At 45.8% G+C, this 23,306-nt stretch overlaps 1 protein-coding gene across 1 annotated transcript in view; it reads right to left on the bottom strand.

Moving 5' to 3' along the window:
* The window catches only part of zeb2a (zinc finger E-box binding homeobox 2a), a 74,160-nt gene that overhangs the window by 6,681 nt on the left and 44,173 nt on the right, over positions 1 to 23,306 (bottom strand). The window contains exons 3-8 of the mRNA XM_084083752.1: positions 17,925 to 18,284; positions 11,504 to 11,572; positions 8,761 to 8,949; positions 6,835 to 7,064; positions 4,104 to 4,212; positions 1,129 to 3,155 (exon numbers count right to left, since the gene is read on the bottom strand). Coding sequence (XP_083939878.1) covers positions 1,129 to 3,155; positions 4,104 to 4,212; positions 6,835 to 7,064; positions 8,761 to 8,949; positions 11,504 to 11,572; positions 17,925 to 18,284 — 2,984 coding nt within the window. The remainder of the gene's footprint in view (positions 1 to 1,128; positions 3,156 to 4,103; positions 4,213 to 6,834; positions 7,065 to 8,760; positions 8,950 to 11,503; positions 11,573 to 17,924; positions 18,285 to 23,306) is intronic.

Genomic DNA, 23,306 nt, shown 5'->3' with positions numbered 1-23,306 from the left:
TCATATTTCATGGAATAACGGTGTAGTGCAAAAAATAATAATAAAAAGCCAATCTACAAGCTCACAATGCATTGTGATGCAACGTGATGTAAGCTTTTCGATCCAATTTTGGTATTTTGGACTTTTTGCCTATAATGAAATGCCCCCAATAAATGTAAAGAAAAAAGAAAGAAAAAAAAAACACATTTTAAAATGTTCCTCCAAAATCGACTATTTTATACAATTGATAAAATTGATGAGTTTGATTAACCCATTGATACCTGGAACGCATCTGTGTCACTTTAGATGTCTTTGGCTATTCAAAAATAGCAGATATACAAGCTCATAGCGCGGCACCGAGTGCCGCGCTATGAGCTTGTAGATCTGCTATTTTTTGAAAAATCGTGAAAATATTTTTTAAATATTTTTTTCCGAAAAATTGTTAGGATTTTGATTTTTTTTAGACGCGGCCTCAGGTCTTAATGGGTTAACTGTTGCACCCCTCCACCCCTCCTCCTCTACCTCCACCATGCACCTCTATGATCCCTAGTCTGGACAGAGCTTAGCGGGCCCCACCTGGGTTAAGTCCCCTTGAGCCAGAAGAAGACAGGGTAACATATGGGACATCTTAAATTCTTGTGTTTGTGGAGTTTCGCTGTGATTATATTTACATAATACGCAGCCACAGTGTAAACACGGCTAATTGAATTATCTCGAGACAAAACAGTCATCTTTTTAAATCCTCCAACCGTCGAGAAGAGAATATTCGGTTTTCATGGTAGTAGAAAAACTGAAAGAAACTTAGAAAACGTACGAAAAAATGTATATTTTTGGAATGAAAACACATTGCTTGTAATGGCAGGACACTGTCAGTGTTGCCAGATTTTGTGAGAGAAACAAGCAACCAGGTCTAGGAAAACCAGCCCAAAAGAAGCAACTATGGGCCACATATGCACTTTAACATATACATCAGCTATTTGAAAATAGCAGATCTACAAGCTCACAACGCGTCGCGATGCGACGCGTTGTGAGCTTGTAGATCTGCTATTTTCAAATAAAATCTTGCGGGGAAATTATAATAAGCAGATCTGGCAACCCTGGAGACTGTTATAATGCAGAATGTGATTGATTGCACATCGAGTGCCTCACCTGGAAACCCGGTTTCCGTTGGTACTTTCTCCTCTGTTGCATTTCGGCGAACGTGGCCGCCCCGGTGGCGTAAGTATAGGCCATGTGCGGCAGGAAGCTCATGGGGTCCAGGCCCGGGTAGGGCCTGAGGCCTCCGATGCTGGCCTGGGCCGACATGAACGCCTGCGGAGGGAAGGCCCCGTGGGGCGGCAGGGACGTGTACATGTGGCCGCCGGTGAAGGGGTTGATCCCGAAAATGGGACTGGTGCTCTTCTCGTGCAGCTGGTGGTGGTGGTGGCCGCCGTTTCCTCCGGCGTGGCCGTCGGAGCTGAGGAACTCCTTCTTGATGTTGACCAGGGCCAGCGGCCCGTTCCCCTGTTCCCTCATGGGAGCCTCCCCGTTGCGCTCGACCATGAAACCGTTGTGTCTGGGCCGCTTCTCCCCCACGGAGATGCCCTTGCCGTGTGACATGTGTTTTGGCAGGGACAGGTCCAGCGGGCTGTCCCCGTGGGCATCCTCGGACGCCAGGCTGTTTGGAGTGTAAGAGCTACTCTGGGAGTTTTTCGAAGAAGTAGAGGAGAGGTTGAGGGGCGACGGAGTGCTGCTCCTCAAGTGGTCCATGGGGTCTAGTGGTTTGTCCCCCGTCTGCCTGTTGGCTGTAAACTGGTGGTTGGCCTTTGAAAGTCTGTGGGAGACGTCGCCGTTGGCAGAGCCTCCGTGTAAATCTGTGGCAGAGATCGACATGGCCTGCTGATGTGCCAAAGACATGGGCGAGCGGTTCAGGCCGTGGCTGATGTCATGGCCACTGCGGTCGTGCGGCGGTGACCTTTTCCTCAGATTGTTTCCGTGGTGGTTTTGGTTCTTCCACTGGGAGAACCACTCCTTGACAAACTCTTGAGGGAGGCCCACGGCGATGGAAATCTTCAGGAGCTCCTCCGAGTTGGGCTCGGTGTTCATGGCAAAGTAGGCCTTGAGCACCGAGACGTGGTCCTTGAAGGGGTTGATGGGGCTGGAGGAGCCCCTCTCTGACAGAGCGTTGGAGAGCAGCGTGACCTGCTGCTCTGAGGGCATCGCCCCCCTGCTGCGGCCGGTAGAACTGCTCTCGGTGGGCTGGAGGACCGCCTTGATCTCCTCGTTCATCTTGCACAGGTATCGCTCGTGTTGGTGCAGCGGGATGGGCCCGGGGAACGTCTCCTTGCAGTACTGGCAAGAGAAGGGCAAGAACTGGGCCTGTCCGTCGTGGGACTTGTCCTCGCCGCCGAAATCCACAGAGTGGTTGGGCTTCTCCTTCTTAATGTCCATCTGCCTCTTGTGGTCGTCGATCAGGCTCCTCGCTTCGTTGACCTTCTCCAGCGTGTAGTCGATGATGCTCTTGGTGGGGCTGCCGTGGCCGACCACCTGGAAGCCGGCCCGCGGGGAGGAGAGAGCCAGCTTCTGCTCCTCCATCTGGGCTCCCAGCTCCTTCATGTAGGCCCTGAGCTTAGAGATCTCCTCCGGGTTCCCGTCCATCTTCTGCCGGCAGACCGTGTTGTCCACGATCTGGAGGACCTTCTGCACCTCGCTCAGATTGTTCCCCAGGGAGCCCGGGTAGCCGAGCAAGGGGAGGTCCAGCCCCATGCCTCCTAGGTGCTGCAGGGGGCTTTGGGAGGAGCTGTGGATCCCGTGCAGGGGGCTTCCCCCGCGCCCGCCGCCGGCTCCGTTCATGTAAGCCCCGTGTCCCCCGAAGCCGTGCTGAGACGCCATCAGTAGCCGGTAGTCGTTGAAGTCCATCGGCTCCGCTTTGATGTTGTCGAGGTGGCTCTGTTGGTCTTGCGCGCCGCCCATCGGCCGCCCGTTCTCCAGCTTGTGGCGGAGCTGGGCCAGAGCCGGGCTGCCCGGGGAGGAGGTGGTGGAGTTGGGGGAGGAGCCGGGCTTGGCGCCGTTTCCGTTGCGCACTCGTCCGTTGACGGCGATCAGGCCGATGCATTTCTTGCTGCTGATGTGGGAACTGTAGGACCCGGAGTGGGAGAACCGCTTCTTGCAGTTGGAGCACTCGTACGGCTTCTCACCTGAACAAACACAAAATATAAAGCATTTGTTATACTCGAGCTTTTTGTAAATAAAATGTGTGTGCTGAGATGGTCAGTGGCGTGCACAGACATTTTGAGGGGCAGGTGCTCAAGTAAATTATACTTTTTATTGTTTACTTGGTCTGCTCTTTTTTCCCTCTACACCTATACCTCTTTGCCAAAAATAGCCGATCTACAAGCGTTGTAGATCTGCTATTTTTGGCTAAAGTTCTCCTCAGAAAAGGGATGCTAGGATTCGAGTGGTTATGGTAAAAAGAAAAATCATATCACATAAAGGTTTGGCGGGCCCCCTGTAGTAACTCTGAGGACCCCCTAGGGGTCCCGGACCCCCTGTTGAAGACCCCTGCTGTAAACTTTTTTTCAAAAGGGCACTTCTGGCCAAGAGGGCAAAGGGCAGGTGCCCTAGCACCACCTAGAGTCTATCTGTGCACGTCCCTGGAGATGGTGCTTTGTTGCGTGAATCACTGTACCATGTCAATATAGTAATAACATTAAATAACATCAATTATACCAGAGCTATTTGGTATCAATTCTATATAATGAAACAGGATTAGTTCATTACTACGAGATGAAAAAGTAAGTAAAAAAGCTAAAAGGACAGAGACAAAATTGTGTATAGTTAATTGGAGCATATAAGGAACCTTATGAGAGCACAAGAGCCAATCATCATGTGTGAACATTTCTATTTCTATTCAGTTTCCATTCGGCTCTCAGCTTGATGAGCTATGGCTCCATCCATATGGCTGAATTAGTCAGTTACGAAACAAGGTCTAGTGAGCTATTCTAAAATGGAATGAGTCATTTACAGACAGAGGCCAAAAAGGAACACTATCAATTTTACTGTGCACGCGGTCCAGTCATTTGAATACATTCCGAAACGGGGACAAAGGCTGTCCCAGTCCCTTGTTAATAATACATAATACCCACCACTGTGAATGCGGAGATGTTCCTTCAGGTGATGCTTGTATTTGAACGCTTTTCCACACTCGGTGCACTTGAACTTGCGGTTGCCGGCACCCTCGTTCAGTAGCTGAGGCTGTGAGAGAAGAAAACATTTGCAAAAATGAATAAATAAATACATATACAGGAGTTTTTCATATCAGCACCACCCGATCAAGAAAGAGTAGGAGTTTCTTAACAGACAGTGGTGGAGATTACAAGGTATTCACAGTGAAAAGAATATAATGAGTTACATTTACATGTATATTGTATAATTCAGCCCCAGTACCGTTACGCACAAAAGGCCCCCAAAATATGAGCTTTGATTTTGCATCTAAATTCCGTAATCTAACTGATAAAGCAACCCATTCATCGTGGCATTCTGAAAAAAAACGCGTGGGTTGACTTTGTTCAAAGGTAACACTTTAGTGTAGGTGCCTTTCCTCCATTTGCATTTCAAATAAGTAGAGATAAACAAACAAACAAAAAAAGAGAACACATTGAAAAGGGCAACACAGTCCCCCAAGCAAATGCGAAAAAAGTTTAGAGTGGGAGGTGTTAACGTCGAGTGGTTAAACAAACAAACAAATCAAAAAATCCCTTCTTTGCTTATTTAGCATGTGTTGAATGATATGCATGCGAGCTAGAAATAGGAATATGGATTTATTTTGATAAAAATGTGTAGGTCAAAAATCTTCTAGGGAAAGGTAAGAAAGAAAAAAACAACAGATAACCAGATAAGCAGAGACTCATTTCTTCTTAGCATACAGGGTCATAATAAAACATGCTGGAAGACAATTCTGTCTGAATTCACAGAAAATCGGTGTGTGTGCCTCTGAGCTAGCTAGGGTCCTTGCACTGAAGCCTGAGTTATGCTTTTTTTCTGCGTACGACTGTGTCGCGTCCGCAATTGCATCGTGAGTTTGCAAATTGGCTATTTTCGTCGCGCGCAGCGAATACGTCGCCATTCGCACAACGGAGCATAAATTAGGCACACGGCATAGTCACATGACCTCGAGCTCGGTCTTCCTTTAACTATTTAACTAGGAGGAAGTACACAAATAAACAAGCACTTAGAGTCATTTGGGGATTATGATACTCCAGATCGCTGAGGGGAAAAGACCATCTGCTCCTGTTTAAGGCAGCGAGAAGGAGAGGAAAGGGGGGGGTGAGGGGTGGGGGGGTCAGGTGAAGGGGGGTGAAGGGGGGGGCTAAAGCAACTTACTGCTTCTGTTACGGTGAGCTCAGGCAAATTTGAGGTCCGAAGCTGACAGGCTTAACTCAGGAAATCTCATTATAATCACAGTATAATTGGAAAATTGAATGATTCACTGCTTATTTACATGGTCTAATATGAGTTTTGGACGGGGAAGGGCAGGAAAGAGGCAACACCGGTCCATTTTGGACTGCATCGAAGAAGAAAAGGCTATTTCTTTATAGCTTGTACTCCCCCCCCAAACTGCTACTATTGAGATTGTGTAAAAAAAAAAAAAAGGCTTTTCCTCCTCTGCAGAAAAAAAGAAAAAAAAGAAATCAAAGTTTGAAAATGATAGGAAATGGCCTATATATCTAGCACTATCTTTATTAGTGCTAGTCTCTAATCAAATCTGTTCCACTTCCAGTTCCAGCAACAGCTGATGTAAAAAGTCAGATGGCCCGGGGTAGTCAATATGCTTTGCACATCCCACGCATGCTTCACTGTAGGCGGAAGCTTGGGGGAGAACAACATAATGCAGCTGCTAACAAGCAGTACAGGGTCTTACTTTCCTTTTGCTTTTTTTTCCTCTTCTTTAACCACTCAAGCCGTATATACTTCATTGTATGACAGAAAGCCGATCTGCAAGCTCACAGTGTGTCGCAATGCGACGCGTTGTGAGCTTGTAGGTTTGGCTATTTTCGCAGTTTTTTGAACATTTTGTAAGTTTAGGGGATAAAAGATGAATTCTTTGAAATTTAACCTGAAATATTAAAAATATATATATAATCTTTATTTTTATTTTTATCGTTGACATTTTTTGGAACGTTTTTGTCCAAATAATGGGGGCGCCGTGTGTTTTAGAAAAAAGAGAGAACAAGGAGCATGAAACTGAAGTTGTTACAACGGGAGAAAATGACAGCTACGGGGGAATGAATCCAATCATTAACTCGGGGAGGAATAATGCAATTCCGCACAAGCCATGAGGAAACCATTAAAGACACCCTAATTAGAAATTATTTTCTTTTAATAAAAGAAAAAAAAGGGAGAAAAATGAAGAAAGGGGCAGTGTGTTGGAAACGGTGCGTGTCGCAACCCGCCGGTGTGAAAGGACTGATTAAGAAGAAAAAAGAAAAAAGAAAGAAAAAACACACCGATCAAATGGAGGAGAAAAGTAAGAGCGGATTAACCTATTAAGACCTGGAACGCATCTATGTCACTTTGGCTATTCAAAAATAGCAGATATACGAGCTCGTAGCGCGGCACCGAGTGCCGCGCTATGAGCTTGTAGATCTGCTATTTTTGAAAAATCGTGAAAATTATTTTTTTATATTTTTTTCCAAATTTTTTTTAGGATTTAGATTTTCTTTAGACGCGGCCTCAGGTCTTAAAGGGTTAAGAAGAGGGAGAAAGAAAGAAAAAGAAAGAAAGAAAGAAAGAAAGAAAGCAAGAAAGAAACAGAATATCATCATCATCCCCGCGGTCGTATATATATATATATATATATACACACACACTCCGTACCTGATCTCTCCCTGGCTTGTGCGTGGCCATATGGCGCTCCAGCTGCGTGCGGTGGGGGAAGGTCTCGGAGCACAGGGGGCAGGGGACGGCGCCGCCCCCCCCCTCCTCGTTGTTCTTCTCGTGGCGGTACTTGATGTGCTCCTTGAGGGACGTCAGACGCTTGTAGCCGCGGTCGCAGTACGGGCAGGTCAGGAGCTGGGCGAAATCGTCCGGAGTGCCAGGTGGCAGGTCTGTTGTGCAGAGGGGGGGGGGGGTGCGGGGGGGGGGGGGGGGGGGGGGGGGGGTGGAGAGGGACCAGAGGAGGGCCTGGGGGTCAGCGGGGTCGGCTATAATGGAGCCCTAATGGGCAGCGAGCCAAGCGGCCTGTCTGCGGTAGTGTAACACGGGAAGAAGAAGAAGAAGAAGTGCCCCCCCCCCGTGCCATTTGTGTCTGTGTCTGTGCATGGCCTGGCCGGCCCGCCCCCCCCCCTCAGGGTTCACTTTCCCCCCTTCAGGCAATAATAAACAGAAATATACACCCCCCATGCATGAGAACTGGGAAACGTAAAGTGTATTAGCTTAGCGGAATAATGAGCGGTGAAAAAAAATCTATTTCCTGTGTTGAATGTGAGGTAGAACTAAGCATGCTTATTGCAGGACAGAATTAAGGGGGGGGCAGGAGGGCCGGGGCGCGGGGCCATGCACGATAAGATGAAGTGCACAATAAGATGGAGTGTATTTGCACAGATGCACACAGAGGGCTGGGCTTTTTTTTTTGGGTGAGAAACACACGTCAGTGGCTGTGCATTTTGTTGAATTTGCAACACCTCGTGAATTCCCGTTTAAACCCATTGAGACCTGAAGCCGATTCTACATGTCTCCTAAATCTCAACAGTATTCTGAAAAAAACGTATGTTTCTATATCAGTGGTGCTCAATCTTTTTCATGTCAAGGACCCCCAAAATTATAGGTATTTGGCCGCGGACCCCCATCAAAATATGTTGTTCCAGGGACCCCCCAGAAGCAAAGATTTGAGTTAAGAATGTTGGCTTTAAAACAATATATATTCAAAGATTTGCACACATTTTCACGATTTTTCAAAAATAGCAGATCTACAAGCTCGTAGTGCGGCACTCGGTGCCGCGCTATGAGCTTGTATATCTGCTATTTTTGAATAGCCAAAGTGTAAAATAATGCTTTTTAGCTCAAATCTAAAAATGACACAGTTCCAGGTCTTAATGGGTTTAAGCCACACTTCTTTTATAATGTACTGTGCTCTCTGTAATGTTTGCCTTCTTGGTAGGTGTTCTGGACGTGTCAACTTTAACCCAGTGGGCTGGCTCCAGATCCAGTATAAATGGTAGGAACAAACAATGTCGTAATGCTAATTGGTCTAGGACGGTCGGGGGAGCATCGCTGGGCCCATATGGGCCATGTGTCAATGGGTGAAATGTCACGGAAGTTTTCCTGTGCATGAGTCAAAGTGCTGCCTGGTGATTTCAGCCTTTAAAGGGTGATTTAGACCAGTGGTTCTCAAACGTTTTCATGTCAAGGACCCCCAAAATGATATGTAGCCTATTTAACCGCGGACACCCCCATCTCAAAATATTTTTGTTCCAGGGACCCCCACAGAAGCAAAGATTTGAGTTACAAATGTTCGCTTTAAAGAAATATATATTCAAAGATTTGCCCGAAATGTCAAGATTTTTCAAAAAATAGCAGATCTACAAGCTCATAGCGCGGCACTCGGTGCCGCGCTATGAGCTTGTAGATCTGCTATTTTTGAATAGCCAAAAGTATAGAAGGTTAAAGTGGTTAAAATGATTGTGATGCTATATTAACACATTTTGCTGGGGATCCCCTGGAACCCCCCCAAATACCCCTGGGGGTCCCCGGACCCCACTCTGAACTTTCGAGTCTTTTGGTCTGAACTGTTAGACTGTTTACCATTTTCGTCTTGACCGATGGCCTCCGGCGTGCCCAACCGCGTCACCTCCTCCGGGGCTTCTGGGTAAATGATGGCCGTGTCTCCGCGCTGCAGGTACTCGGCGATGCTGACGGAGTGGCCCTCGCTCTCGTCCAGCTTGCGCTTTAAGAAGTATTCGTCCAGCTCCGACGCACCTTCGCGTCCCTTGACTGGAAACAGACAGGAAACATGGGGGGGAAATGTCAGAGGCCGATAAGTTAAGTCCCCCTAGGCCACCACCCCACCACCACCCACCCCGACCCCACCCGACTTGAAGGACGTTAACATGGTCCGGAGAAAAACAGATCTGGTCTAATTGTGATGCAGACCACAGAGGAAACCATTAGGGAGCTACTTAGCGAGGGTGTATACATTCAAGTTAACCATTAACGATATTCTGTAATGGTTTTCTACAAAGAAAAATAACATAATAGATAAGAGATAATTCCACTATTAAGTGATGCACCGCTGTTAAGTGAACCATCTTGAGGTTTGGGGGGGAGAGAGGAGAGAGAAAAAAAAGGCCTTTTAACATTTCACTTAAATATTTCTCAGTGTAGCTGCAATTCGATTAAGACACAATTAGATTGCCAGGATTCGTCAATTTCGCAGGGGATTTTTCTTGACATTTCTCAAACACTAAATGTGATTAGAAATCAGATAGGAGTTAACGAGGACACATCACAAACATACTGTATCGCGTACCGAACTGTGTAATCCGCTGAAGATATGTTATGGCTGTGTCGATTCCATTTTACTGCACGCTTGCATGCAGACGTTTACACTTTACAGTCCTAACGTCACTGTTTTGAGCAGTTAGAACCCTCGCTCTATGAAAGTTTCGCTTATAAGATGCTCCTCCGCTAGACCGCACTGCAGACATAATGTTATGAGTCGCTGGACGGGCCAACGGACAATTTATTGTGTCATTGTAAACCAATTTGAAAGTACATGAACCAAACAAATGAGATTTGGGTCAAAACTCAATTTGGTGGCAAAATGCTATTTGCGCTGCACTCCTGCTCAACTTACAAATGTTTCCTTTCGCTCACTTTGATTCAGTAAAAATCCTGAGCGTTAATTTGACTCTCAGAGCGCAACAATGGACTCTTCTTACAGGGTCCATTTTTGTCACTCTCTCAGACTTAAACACTTTAAACCCTGGCGTCCCTATTTTGGGCATGTCATTATGGACAAAATAGCAGATCTACAAGCTCACATTTTTTATAAATAGGGCTTAAGACCACCTTAGAGTGACCTGTATGTAAGAACTGAACCATTATTGGACAAGCTAAGTTGATGTAATTATGTATAGCAACGGATAAGTGTGAGTAAGGATGGTTTGTATGTCTGTTTTGTATGTGTATTGTGCTAGTTTGTTTTCTTTTTTTCTCTCTTTATTTTTTTATTTTTTGTGCTGTAGTCTCTGTGGTCTCCTAAAGAAAAATTAAATAAAACATAAACAAACAAAAAAGAAAGAGAAAATAGGGCTTAACCCATTGAGACCTGAAGCCGATTCTATATGTCTCCTAAATCTCAACAGTTTTCTGAAAAACGTATGTTTCTATATCAGTGGTGCTCAATCTTTTTCATGTCAAGGACCCCCAAAATGATATATATTTGGCCGCGGACCCCCATCAAAATATGTTGTTCCAGGGACCCCCAGAAGCAAAGATTTGAGTTAAAAATGTTCGCTTTAAAAATATATATAGTCAAAGATTTGCACACATTTTCACGATTTTTCAATAATAGCAGATCTACAAGCTCGTAGCGCGGCACTCGGTGCCGCGCTACGAGCTTGTATATCTGCTATTTTTGAATAGCCCAAAGTGTAAAATAATGCTTTTTAGCTCAAATCTAAAAATGACACAATTCCAGGTCTTAATGGGTTAAGTAATTAACACTCAGTATATTGCAGTGCGGGAGTTGCCTTATCTCACATGGAACCCTGACCGTGTGCGAGTCAGAGTTTCCTGTTACGTAAATCACCTGAATGACTTGCATCAGTAGCTTTGGCGAGTAATCCCAGCTTGCTATTTCACACTGCTGCTGGTCTGCTGCATATCTACAAGCTCACCACGCATTGTGAGCTTGAAGATGTGCATTTTTTTTTTTTTACTATTATTAAGATTTTGGGAAAATGTAATTTGTACTTTTGAATACTTAAGTATTTTTAAAAGCAAATACTGCAGTACTTTAATTTATAAGTACAAATTTGACAGAGCAGCCTTCGAGTTGAGTAATATTAACCCATTAAGACCTGGAACTGTGTCATTTTTAGATTTGAGCTAAAAGGCATTATGTTACACTTTGGGCTATTGAAAAATAGCAGATATACAAGCTCATAGTGCGGCACCGAGTGCCGTGCTATGAGCTTGTATATCTGCTATTTTTGAAAAATCGTGAAAATGTGTGAAAATCTTTGAACGTATATATTTTTAAAGCGAACATTTTTAACTCAAATCTTTGCTTCTGGGGGGTCCCTGGAACAAGATATTTTGATGGGGGTCCGCGGGCCAAATACATATCATTTTGGGGGTCCTTGACATGAAAAAGATTGAGCACCACTGATATAGAAACATATACGTTTTTCAGAATACTGTTGAGATTTAGGAGACATGTAGAATCGGCTTCAGGTCTCAATGGGTTTAAGTGCACTGGGGTTGAGTATTTTGTCCGACACAACTAACAGGGGATGGGAGTAGTGTAGCGTTGAGGGCTTACCTGTACCGTTTCCCACTGCGTGAAGAGATCCCTCAGGCCCCAAAGGTTCATACTCGTCCTTCCTTTCATCTGTGAAGGAGCGGAGAGAGAGGGGAGAGAGAGAGGGGAGAATTTAATCAACACTCAGTCCAAACCGCAGCCTAATTCCTGCGTTTACACTCGCTCGGACGCTATATGCCTGCCGGAAATAGCAGATCTACAAACTCACAATGAGTTCCGGGCGCGATGCTATACTGTGAGCTTGTAGATCTGCTACAGTACTTCCGGCGCGCGACACACAGGGTGTGTGCAGCTGTAGGTATAAATCAGAGGGCTTAACCCATTAAGAGCTGGAACTGTGTCATTTTTAGATTTGAGCTAAAAAAGCATTATTTTACACTTTGGGCTATTCAAAAATAGCAGATATACAAGCTCGTAGCGCGGCATCGAGTGCCGCGCTACGAGCTTGTAGATCTGCTATTTTTGAAAAAAATGTGAAAATGTGTGCAAATCTTTGAATAGATATATTTTTAAAGCGAACATTTTTAACTCAAATCTTTGCTTCTGGGGGGTCCCTGGAACACAATATTTTGATGGGGGTCCGTGGCCAAATACATATCATTTTGGGGGTCCTTGACATGAAAAAGATTGAGCACCACTGATATAGAAACATACGTTTTTCAGAATACTGTTGAGATTTAGGAGACATGTAGAATCGGCTTCAGGTCTCAATGGCTTAACGCGGGTTTCTGTCGCTGAATTGACCGTATGACCGCAACGCAACACTCCAGGCTAAGTCAACTGGAATGCCGCGGTGGGCCCGCGCGCGGGACAATTCGTGCTAACAAGCACGACTTCTTTCCATCATAATGTGGAGGTATTTTCCACATAATGAGGGATAGGCAGGCCAACGGGGTGTACATATACTGTGCCTATTGTGTTTATTCCTCCTGGGCCTTCTCATGTGACTCCTCAACAGGAGTCACAAGTATCATAAGCTTCCCCTTCAAAGGAGGGATATACAAACCCCCCCCCCCCCCCCCCCCCCCCCCCCCACCACCACCAACACCACCGCCCGCGATAGAGGGGCGTGTGTGTGTGTGTGTGTGTGTGTGTGTGTGTGTGTGTGTGTGTGTGTGTGTGTGTGTGTGTGTGTGTGGGGGGAGAGAGAGGCGGTGATGGGGTGGAGAGAGGGCTGTTCACTCCTCTCACCTCCTGGTTGCATTGCAGGTCACTTTTCAAAACTTCCTTCCTCATATAGCAGAGTGTTAAACAGGAACCGCCTCCGCGTGTGTGTGTGTGTGTGTGTGTGTGTGTGTGTGTGTGTGTGTGTGTGTGTGTGTGTGTGTGTGTGTGTGTGTGTGTGTGTGTGTGTGTGTGTGTGTTCTCAGCTTTAATAGTCCTTTCATGACTCAGAGACAAGTCACAAGATATTATCCTAAACACACTGAGGTCAGATGCTATCGTTACGAGTGAAGGACAGGGATAATTTACACATTTTAATGAAACCCTGTATAAGCAAAATAACAGCCAAGGTTCAACCAAACAGCACAGTGTGTGTGTGTGTGTGTGTGTGTGTGTGTGTGTGTGTGTGTGTGTGTGTGTGTGTGTGTGTGTGTGTGTGTGTGTGTGTGTGTGTGTGTGTGTGTGTGTGTGTGTGTGTGTGTGTGTGTGTGTGTGTGTGTGTGCACAGTTGAGCAGTATATCCTTTCATGTCAAGGACCCCCAGATAGATCTGTATTTGACCACGGACCCCCCAACCGACCCAATCAAAAATATGTTGTGCAAGAAGGGGACCCCCACAAGAGAAGATTTGTGTTGAAAAATATTCAAAATGATTCAAACATTTTCACAATTTCCCAAGTTAAAATAAAATAAATACATAAAATAGCCGATCTACAAGCTATAAATCGGCTAGTTTCAAATAGCCAAAGAATAACATTGAATTAAAGTGTTTGAACTGATTTTGTGCAATATTAACTACTTTTGCTGACTCCACTTTGAGAAACACTGCAGAAGAGAGTAGGAAAAAGGAAAAAAGAAATTGTAAAAAAAGAAAAAAAAGTCCAGTTATTGCTATTCTTTGTACTGTGTGATTGACATAGTGACGTAATATTAGAACAGTAAAAAAAATACTTATTTTATTTCACCTTAAACATCACACCTAAAAATATAGGCAGCTTGACAAAGCTAGAAAATAGCTAGAAAATAACAACTTAAAACAAATGATTTGGTATACAGTGCAACCATTTGTACAGTGGGCCTCTATACCATCTTAGCCACTGAATCTGTAATGCACTGTAAAGTTGGATTGGGGTTTATAACATGAAGGAGAATGAAGTAGCTTAATGACGAAAGTTTAGGCATGAGAACAATAGCTGTCCACACTTAGACACAGATTTAAAAGTGTGTTCCTTTGAAAGCAAAATATATAAAAAAAGAATGAATGACACCCTGGGCTTAAACTGCCGCTATTACCTCACAGGAGTTGTCGCTCACAGTCTCTACCGCACAGATAAAATAAAATGGTGGCACACTAAACGCCTCACGCCAATGAAAGAAACATGTGGCTTCTCCTCTCTGATGGAAAACACTGGGAGGAGAATCGATGCCAGACACTTTACAATTAGTGCCATTCTCCTAACATGGGGGCTTTTTGTGGGTTACTTGTCTCAGAGCGGCGAAACAACGGGACAAAAGCATGTGAGTCACGCCCTGAACCGCTGTCGTAGAATCTACACACTGTACTCAAGTGTCAGTCTATTTTCAGTCAACCCCTCCTTCACGCACACACACACACACACACACACACACACAGCACTTACACTGTTGTACAGTACAGTACATGGCATATAAAATGGAGGCTCATTGTGTTTTTCAGTCTCTCTCTCTCTCTCTTTTTGTTTCTTTCCTCGAGAGACACAAGATGGAGGTGGACGGTGAAATGAGCATTTCAGTTCTGTTTGTGGTTCTCCTGTTTCGACCTTTTATGCATTCTCGGTGTGAGTCAATCTGCCACACTCCAAGCACCGCTTCTGCTTTTCACTACCTTGCTTATAGCTCTACTCCCCACCTCTGGTGCTTACAGTGTGTGTGTGTGTGTGTGTGTGTGTGTGTGTGTGTGTGTGTGTGTGTGTGTGTGTGTGTGTGTGTGTGTGTGTGTGTGTGTGTGTGTGTGTGTGTGTGTGTGTGTGTGTGTGTGTGTGTGTGTGTGGTGTTCAAAAATAAAAATGGCCTGAGCTTATGCGGCTGAACTCTCTGGCTGGAGTATTTTGATTCATGTGTCTCAGACAAATGGTTACAGCTCTGCTCCCGCTCTCTCAACCAAGAGGTGATTTTCTTTGCAAAATCAAAGTGTTGTTTGTACTGGCAAACAGCAGCAAAGTAGCCTATATAGTTGCCATCTGGGCCTATTTTCTTTCTTTAGTCATAAATGAATCAAGTCGGCTTCAAATGTGCAGATTTCATATTTTCCTTCGATGTTTAAGGTTGAACACTCCGACGGTTCAAATCACATTAGAAAAAGACCTAGATACTAAATTGCTAGTTTAGCAAACTAACTGTAGCAGATGTGCTAATCTGGCATTGATTTCTTTTACAGCTTCTCTATGATCATTATCATGATCATATGAGAAACGCTCTCCACGCTCCTGACATTAATGCTCTTTTCATTTACATTCTGAGCTTTGGCCTGCGTTCAATTTTCAAAAAACTCTGCAGTATTTCCCCAGCTCAGCGGCGCGTGCGCGCACTGCGCTAGCTAGGTCATTAGCGGAGACGGATTGGTGATGCCGATCCGTTTTTTAAACCGGGTGTCTCGCATGAGTTCTTGCTGCAGTCTGTATCTGTCAAGCAGCCCCAGAATGGTGGGGCCTATTATGCATGTAAATGGCCATCATAAAGCTCCAAATTTCATTTAGGAGCCGTTAATGAGTCCTGCAAGGGCCCGGCTCCCCCCTTAACGATCCCGTTTGGTCCCTAATTAAAAGTATTTGTCTTTGTGGCCCCGGTGACACTGGTTGTCCTGTCACTGATGCAGATGAGTGCAGGAAGAAGGGGGGGGGGGGGGGGGGAGGTAAAAATGGAGAAGTCTGAAGAGGCCTGGCTGACAGGCTTGAAGAAGGGGAACTTGTCCATCATTGATATAGGTCTGTTCCATTTATAGGGTGTTGAGCTAAGGTCTGCCCCCGCCTCTCGGTTCAGCTCCAGTCTTAACTCCTGTCTCAACTCCAATTACAAGGAATTTTTAGAACAGGTTGTTCAAACAATACGGCTTGCATGGAGCCATGTAACAAGGGTCCGTTTAAAGAATACGAAGCCGCCTTCGTATTGTTGTTTCACAAATCAAAATGAAATATTTTTTGACATATTGTGCTCCGCCGTCGCCGAGGCTTTGTTCTGCAATACTACTACGGCTCTGTTCTTCCAAACATACCAGGGGGGAAAAAAAAATAACAAGGATACAGTCGAGTGTTTACAGTTTACTGGCTTTCACACAGACAGGATAATGAAAGAAGAAAAAAAAAGAAGGCAAATAAATGAGAGGGAGAACTGCAGAAGAGGTTGGAGAGACAGAAGGGTGTTAAAGAGTGGTAGTGTGATGAATACGTGTGAGAGAGAGGTTGGTGGGCTTGGGTTAAGCAGCGACATGGCACCAGCCTGTGAGAGCAAACTGCTGATTTTGGCCCTACAGCTCCTCTATATGGAGACATTTCATTGAAACATTTTTTTACGATAAGGGTATCGCCAATTATGCAGCCAATGTCTTCCGATTTTAACCCATTGAGACCTGAGGCCGATTCTACATGTCTCCTAAATCTCAACAGTATTCTGAAAAACGTATGTTTCTATATCAGTGGTTCTCTAACTTTTTCATGTCAAGGACCCCCAGAATTATATGTATTTGGCTGCGGACCTCCATCAAAATATTTTGTTCCAGGGACCCCCAGAAGCAAAGATTTGAGTTAAAAATATTCGCTAAAAAATATATATATATTCAAAGATTTGCACCCAAAGTGTAAAATAATGCTTTTTATCTCAAATCTAAAAATGACACAGTTCCAGGTCTTAATGGGTTAACCACGTACACTGTCATTATAGCAGAACATTTTCAACATTTTCCAAAATATTTGTGGATCAGCTATTTTTGAACATTTGTGAATTTGGTTTAATAAAGTGGTTAAATAAAAAGCTGTTTACTTTTCTGCATCACACCCAAAAATCGGCCATGAGGGGCATCACTCTAATTCAAACAAACATGAAGTCATCTTCATGCCCAAGTGAGATGATAGATATTAGATAAACACAGTGAGAATGGGTTTCTTTCTTGCGTGGCTCAAACAATGGCAGCGTGAAGTCAGCTATCTTCTAACATGCTCACGTAATCAAGAAGCGCTATATAACTAATGCCAGACATAATACTCGGTCGTGCACCGGTGCTGTGCCAAAACAGCAGATCTACAAGCCCACAAGGTGGCGTGTGCGTGGCGCAACACGTTGTGGGCTTGTAAATCTTTTCGGGTACGTGTCACCGGTGCACAACAACTAAATATAAATCAGGCTTGCTGTGACGTCACTGTCTGCTTGCTCTGCAGGGTCATCGCACTCCAGTGACGTGTCTATAACACGATTCATGAAATACACGTCTGAGAGATGATAAGGGCCTTTTAAAAAAATACGTAAAGAGTACTGTCGTATCTCAAAGGTCATCACACTTCCATTGTGACCTTCTTAACCCTTTAAGACCTGGGATAGCTGTGTCGCATTTTTAGATTTGAGCTAAAAAGCATAATTTTACACTTTGGCTATTCAAAAATAGCAGATCTACAAGCTCATAGCGCGGCACCGAGTGCCGCGCTATGAGCTTGTAGATCTGCTATTTTTTTTTAAATCTTAATTTTTTTGCAAATCTTGAGATTTGAGTTACAAAAGTGAACATTTGTAACTCAAATCTTTGCTTCTGGGGGATTCAACAGTTTTTTCAGTGGTTTCAGTGGTTCTTTTTTCCATGTCAAGGACCCCCAAAATGACATGTATTTGGCCGTGGACCCCCATCAAAATATTTTGTTCCAAGGACCCCCAGAAGCATCGATTTGAGTTAAGCATGTTTGCTTTAAAATATATATATTTCAAAGATTTGCACACATTTTCACGATTTTTCAAAAATAGCAGATATACAAGCTCATAGCGCGGCACTCGGTGCTATCAGCTTGTAGATCTGCTATTTTTGAATAGCCCAAAGTGTAAAATAATGTTTTTTTAGCTCAAATCAAAAAATGACAAAGTTCCAGGTCTTAATGGGTTAAAAATCTTGAAAGTGTTTTTATTTATTTTTTATTTTTAACACAAATCTTCTCTTCTGGGTGTGTCCCTGGCACAAACATGCGCACAAACACACAGTGTCACAGTGCAATGTGACGCGGGGGTGCAAAGTGTGTCTCACCAGTGCCGTTCAGGTGTCCGAGGTCGTCGTCCTCCAGACGCCAGGCGTGGTGGTGGTTCTGTCGGCCGTCCCCCCCTCCTCTCCCCCCCTCCTCCGCCGTCGTCGCCCCCTCCTGGCCGCCGCGCTGGTAGGACAGAAGGGCGTGCCCCACGCGGGGCGAGGCCTCCAGGGCGGGCACGCCGGCGGCGGCGGCGGCAGGGCTCCCCGCTCCTCCCCCCACCATCATCATCATCTCCTCCTCCTCCTCCTCCTCCCGGACTCCTCCTCCGTTGGCGAGGAGGCCGTTCTCCTCCGAGAGCAGCGGCCTGTCATCCTCGTCCGTCTCCGAGCCCGTCTCCACCACATTCTCATAGTTCAGCACTGCAGCAAAGACACAAACAAAAGCCGGGCCTGTTAGGGTTTCAAAAACAACATCCGCCCCATATAGACTCTAGTGGCACCAGCCCCGAAAAGTAAGAAGGAGGCGAAAGTCACATTCCTTGGTTGAGAGGTTGGGGAGCTTTTTTTTTCTCTCTCTCTTTTTTTTTTTGTTTTGTTCATGCAGCCCAGACAGACAGACACCCTGGGGAGCATGGCTGAAATGGAAGGCCTTGTAAATATTACATCTCTGAACTCTGATAACATAACCCATTGAGACCTGGAACTGTGTCATTTTTAGATTTGAGCTAAAAAAGCGTTATTTTACACTTTGGGCTATTCAAAAATAGCAGATCTACAAGCTCATAGCGCGGCACCGAGTGCCGCGCTACGAGCTTGTAGATCTGCTATTTTTGAAAAATCGTGAAAATGTGTGCAAATCTTTGAATATATATATTTTTAAAGCGAACATTTTTAACTCAAATCTTTGCTTCTGGGGGGTCTCTGGAACAAAATATTTTGATGGGGGTCCAAGGCCAAATACATATCATTTTGGGGGTCCTTGACATGAAAAAGTTAGAGAACCACTGATATAGAAACATACGTTTTTTTCAGAATACTGAGATTTAGGAGACATGTAGAATCGGCTTCAGGTCTCAATGGGATAAACTCCACTCATGGGCTGTATGGGCCTGAATCCGGAGTGTGTGGGGTGGGGTGTAGGGGGGTGGTGGGTGGGGTGTAGGGGGGTGGTGGGTGGGGTGTATACGGGGGTGGTGGGTGGGTGGGGTTGCAGTGTGTGAGGAGGCATGCCTTGGTAAACCATGAAATGCCCCGGCGCTTGCGGTGTGTGGCAGAGTTGCCCCCTGATAAAGGTGCATGAGAAAATCAAGGAAAACGTTGAAAGAAGAAAGAGGGAGGGTGGAAGGAATAACAAGAGGAGAAAAAGGGAAAGTAAAGAGCCATGACATCATGGGAACTAGACGCAGGAAAAGAGGGCCCTGAGGGTGGGAGAAAAAAAAAAGAGAACAATTTTCAGGTTCATTTTGAGTTCTGTGTATGCCTAATAAAGCAATATTTCGACAAGCTCTCATGCGCCTTATCTCGAGAGGCCACTGCCAACTCCGAGAGTGAGTGGGAAGTGGCTAAAGTGAGGCATTTTGCTTGTCGATTGCCTGGGTTTTTCTTTTTTTTTCCCTCCTCTTCATTGGAGGAGGGATATTATTTAGTTCCCCTTGACAATTTCCAACCATAAACCTTTACATCCTATACAACATACCAGCCTCTGCACAGGTTCCCAGGGAAAACCAATACGAAATACAGCTATTCTCTGTGTGTGTGTGTGTGTGTGTGTGTGTGTGTGTGTGTGTGTGTGTGTGTGTGTGTGTGTGTGTGTGTGTGTGTGTGTGTGTGTGTGTGTGTGTGTGTGTGTGTGTCTGCTCGAGTGTGTGTGTGTGCGTGCATGTGTGTGTGCGCGTGTGTGTGTGTGTCTCTGCTCGAGTGTGTGAGTACGTGCATGTGTGTGTGTGTGTGTGCGCACGCGTGTGCACGTGTGTGTGTGTGTGTGTGTGTGTGTGTGTGTTTTTCCTCTCTTCCCCTTTGGGTACATGGAGATTAGGCTGTGCATATCTGTTCATAATATGATCTTTGTCTGACTGTATGGTTCGGGCACTTGCCTCCCGGACAACTGCGCAACAGGTGCAAATTAAAAAGGGGAGCCACGGTGGGCTGGGCCGAAATCTGCTGACCTGGGCTGAATACCAAGAGCAAGCAAAAGGGGGGGGGGGGGGGGGGGGTGGGGGGGTGTGGGGGTGTGGAGGGCGTGGGACAAAACCCCTCTTTAATAAGAGGTGTGACCACAAGGATTTAGGGGGAGTTCAGACAGGGTAATGCCCTCTCAGATCAAAAAAAAAAGAGAGAGAGAGAGAGAGCGAGCGAGAGAATGAAGGACGGCAAAGAAAGACGGCTGAAAAGTGAGACGTGAATGCTCGTTGTGTGGTCTCTAGGTATACGTTGGATATAATATGATCTCACTCAACGTCTTAACCCCCTCGCTCTCACAGTCCTCTCTCCCCCCATTTAGCCAGCCCCCCCCCCCCCTCTCTGTCCCCACCCCCGGGCTTCGCAACAATGGTGGTTTTGCCTTTTCGCTGAAAGAATTTCTGACCCCGCTCTAACACACGGAGGAGAGAGAGAGTGAGGAGGACTTTGGAAGAAGGCTGTGTGTGTGTGTGTGTGTGTGTGTGTGTGTGTGTGTGTGTGTGTGTGTGTGTGTGTGTGCAAAGATGAAGACAAGTTTGCATAATTTCTACTTTCACCTCCCAAAAGAGAGAGAGAGAGAGAGAGAGAGAAAAAAGAGAAAGTTGTTCTCGCTCACTCTCACTTTGTGTGTTTAAACTTTAAAGACGAATAAAGGAGAAGAAAAAACCCACACAAGTATGTGGAGGGTAATTGTATAAGAAAACATTTCTCCCAGTATACTCTTTTTTTTTTTTTTTCTTAATCACAACAGCGAAAGTCACGTCATCTATTTATAGCGTCGGCCAAGCTGTCGAAGAGAAATGTTTGTGGAAGACTACGCCACCTTTTGTTTACCACTTTACGTATGTTGCTCTAGATACTTGGCCCTGTGTTGTGTGTGTGTGTGTGTGTGTGTGTGTGTTGTGTGTGTTTGTGTGTTCGGGTTCTGTTTTGCATCTGTGCTGCGGTGGGCAGGAGGCGGCGGACAGAGAAAAGCCAGTGACCTCCCCAAACAAAAGCAATTCATCCCAGTGTTTGCCTGTCCAGGTCACATGGGCTTGGCAGTGTGGCAGATGTCAGCGAGGGCAGGAACAGCCGGCTGGGGATACACTCCACCACCGACGTGTTTTCTGAAAGAAGGGGCCGGCGATCATTTTATCCCCCCCGAAAAATTGCGTAACTCATACGCGCGCACCACCTGTGCAGTCTCTTGTTCCTAGTCTTTTTTTTTTCTTTTTAATAAACTTTCTAGTTTTTTTTTCCAGGTTTGTTTGGTGACAGTATATACCAAGCATAGAAGTAGGAAAAAAAAAAAAAAAAAAAAGCTAAAAAAGAGAAACTTTTAGCTGTGGCATCCCGGAGAGCACAGCTTTGTTCCTGTGACATCTTTGATGGAGCGCTATACCCTTCCGCTGCCGTCTTTTTGCCGCACCTCCATTGTGCGCCTGAGCGCCGCCGTTCCGACCTGCTAATCTCCCAGAGGTCCATTGTCTGAGCCCGTCACCTCTTCCACCGATCGATCCTTTGTGCTCATTCATGGAGCCCGGAGACAAAGCAGTGACAACACTCACCCACACACCCACACCACCCCCCCCACACCACACCACCCCTTATACCCCTCACCGTACGACCACCTCTCCACTCACTCTCTGCTGCCTGCGCCCCCCCCCCCCACCCACCTCTCTTTCTCTCTCTCTCACACACACACGCACACACACACACACACACTCTCTCTCTTCACTTTCCCCCTCTCTCTTTCCCACTCTCCTCCTCTGCAAAGGCGTTTCCACAAAGACACATTAATCTTTACCCTCCCTCCGCTGAGCCTTAGGTTTCGTCATCTTCTCTCCCCTGTTATAGTTTTTTTTTCTCTCTTTTCTTTTTTTTTCTTTCTACCCCAGTCAGATAGTGGCTGTGGAAGAAGAATGGCCTCTTTTATGCAAACAAATGCCTCCAGCTGTTTCAGGGAATGACTTTATGCCTCCAGCCCCGCAGCAGCTATTTAGCTACGAGTTCCGGGCAGGTGGCCGTGAGAAGGTATGTTACATCCATCAGGGCTGAACAACACTGGGCTGCTGTGTGTGTGTGAACGGGCTTTTTTTCTTCTCTTCCTTCGCGAGGCGTAGAGCCCCGAGTGCAGGTGGCAGCTAGCGGAGCACGGGGAGAGGAAACCTTCCTCTCTAAGGGCACCTCCGGTGTCTCTCTCTCTCTCTCTCTCTCTCTAGCTCTCTCTCTGTCTCTCTCTTTCTCTCTCTCTCTCTCACTAAAGGATGAGGTTGAATGCAGCGAGGGGTCGATTAACAGCAACCAATGACCATTCCTCGTTCTCACAACAGGCCACTTTACCGTTTAAGTAAATCAATAGTGGAGGTATGGGAGTGTGGAGCTTTTTTTTTTTCTTCCTGCCAACAATAACCAGGCCAATTGGGATGGCTCAGATTTCAGCTGGATCAGATTCTTCCTTCTTACATCCGCCCAAACAGATGTATAATTTATTATTAAAATGTTTTTGTTTTTTTTTACTTCATAAAACTATGACAAATCTCACCGGTTCACACGGACAAGCCAGTACATCCGTACGTACAGTACAGTGACTTTTAAGCAAAAGCACATAGACACATTTTCTGTAACTCGCGGACAGCGCTTTGATCACTCGATCATGCCCCCCCCGGAGAGACGTGTAAACACCAACTGACAGGTGCATACCATACCTGCCACAGATCATATGTTGTACTCCAAATACGGCCAAAGCAGCCGTCTTCAGAATGCCAGCCCGCAGTGACTCCATGCAGGCTCCTCGGTCAGTCAGTCTGGTGGTCTGAAGAGTCCACACCACACCTGACCTAACCCCCCCCCCCCCCCCCCCCCCCACCCCCCTCCTCTGCCCTGCCACCCACCCCCCACCCCCACCACGGGGGCACATCTTACATCCTCCATTTTAAAACAGTCCCTCAGAAGAGTCCATCAGCTAAAAAAAAAAAAGCAACGACGCTTTGCTTTGCAGTCCGTGATGTTATACTTCCTGAGGGGGGAGAGTGGGAGACGATGATGATGACCGGCGCCCATCCCAGACCACCACACCATCATGTCTCTCTCTTTCTTTCTTTCTTTTTTCACGTATCCATCTTCTCTTCTCTCTTTCTCTGTGTTGCGCCCGTGGAAAAAGCTCCATATCCACTAACAGACACACACACACACACACACAGGAGCGCGTTTGATATGATAATAGCGTTTTTGCAGGTGAATCCGCCGCGTCCAAACGCTCGTCTCCTCTGTCCGCTAGCT

This window comes from Gymnoscopelus microlampas (assembly GCF_963454915.1).
Source record: "Gymnoscopelus microlampas genome assembly, chromosome: 17".
Classification (NCBI taxonomy): domain Eukaryota; kingdom Metazoa; phylum Chordata; class Actinopteri; order Myctophiformes; family Myctophidae; genus Gymnoscopelus; species Gymnoscopelus microlampas.
Note: the sequence above shows the minus strand (reverse complement) of the source record. Positions and strands in the feature narration are given on the sequence as shown.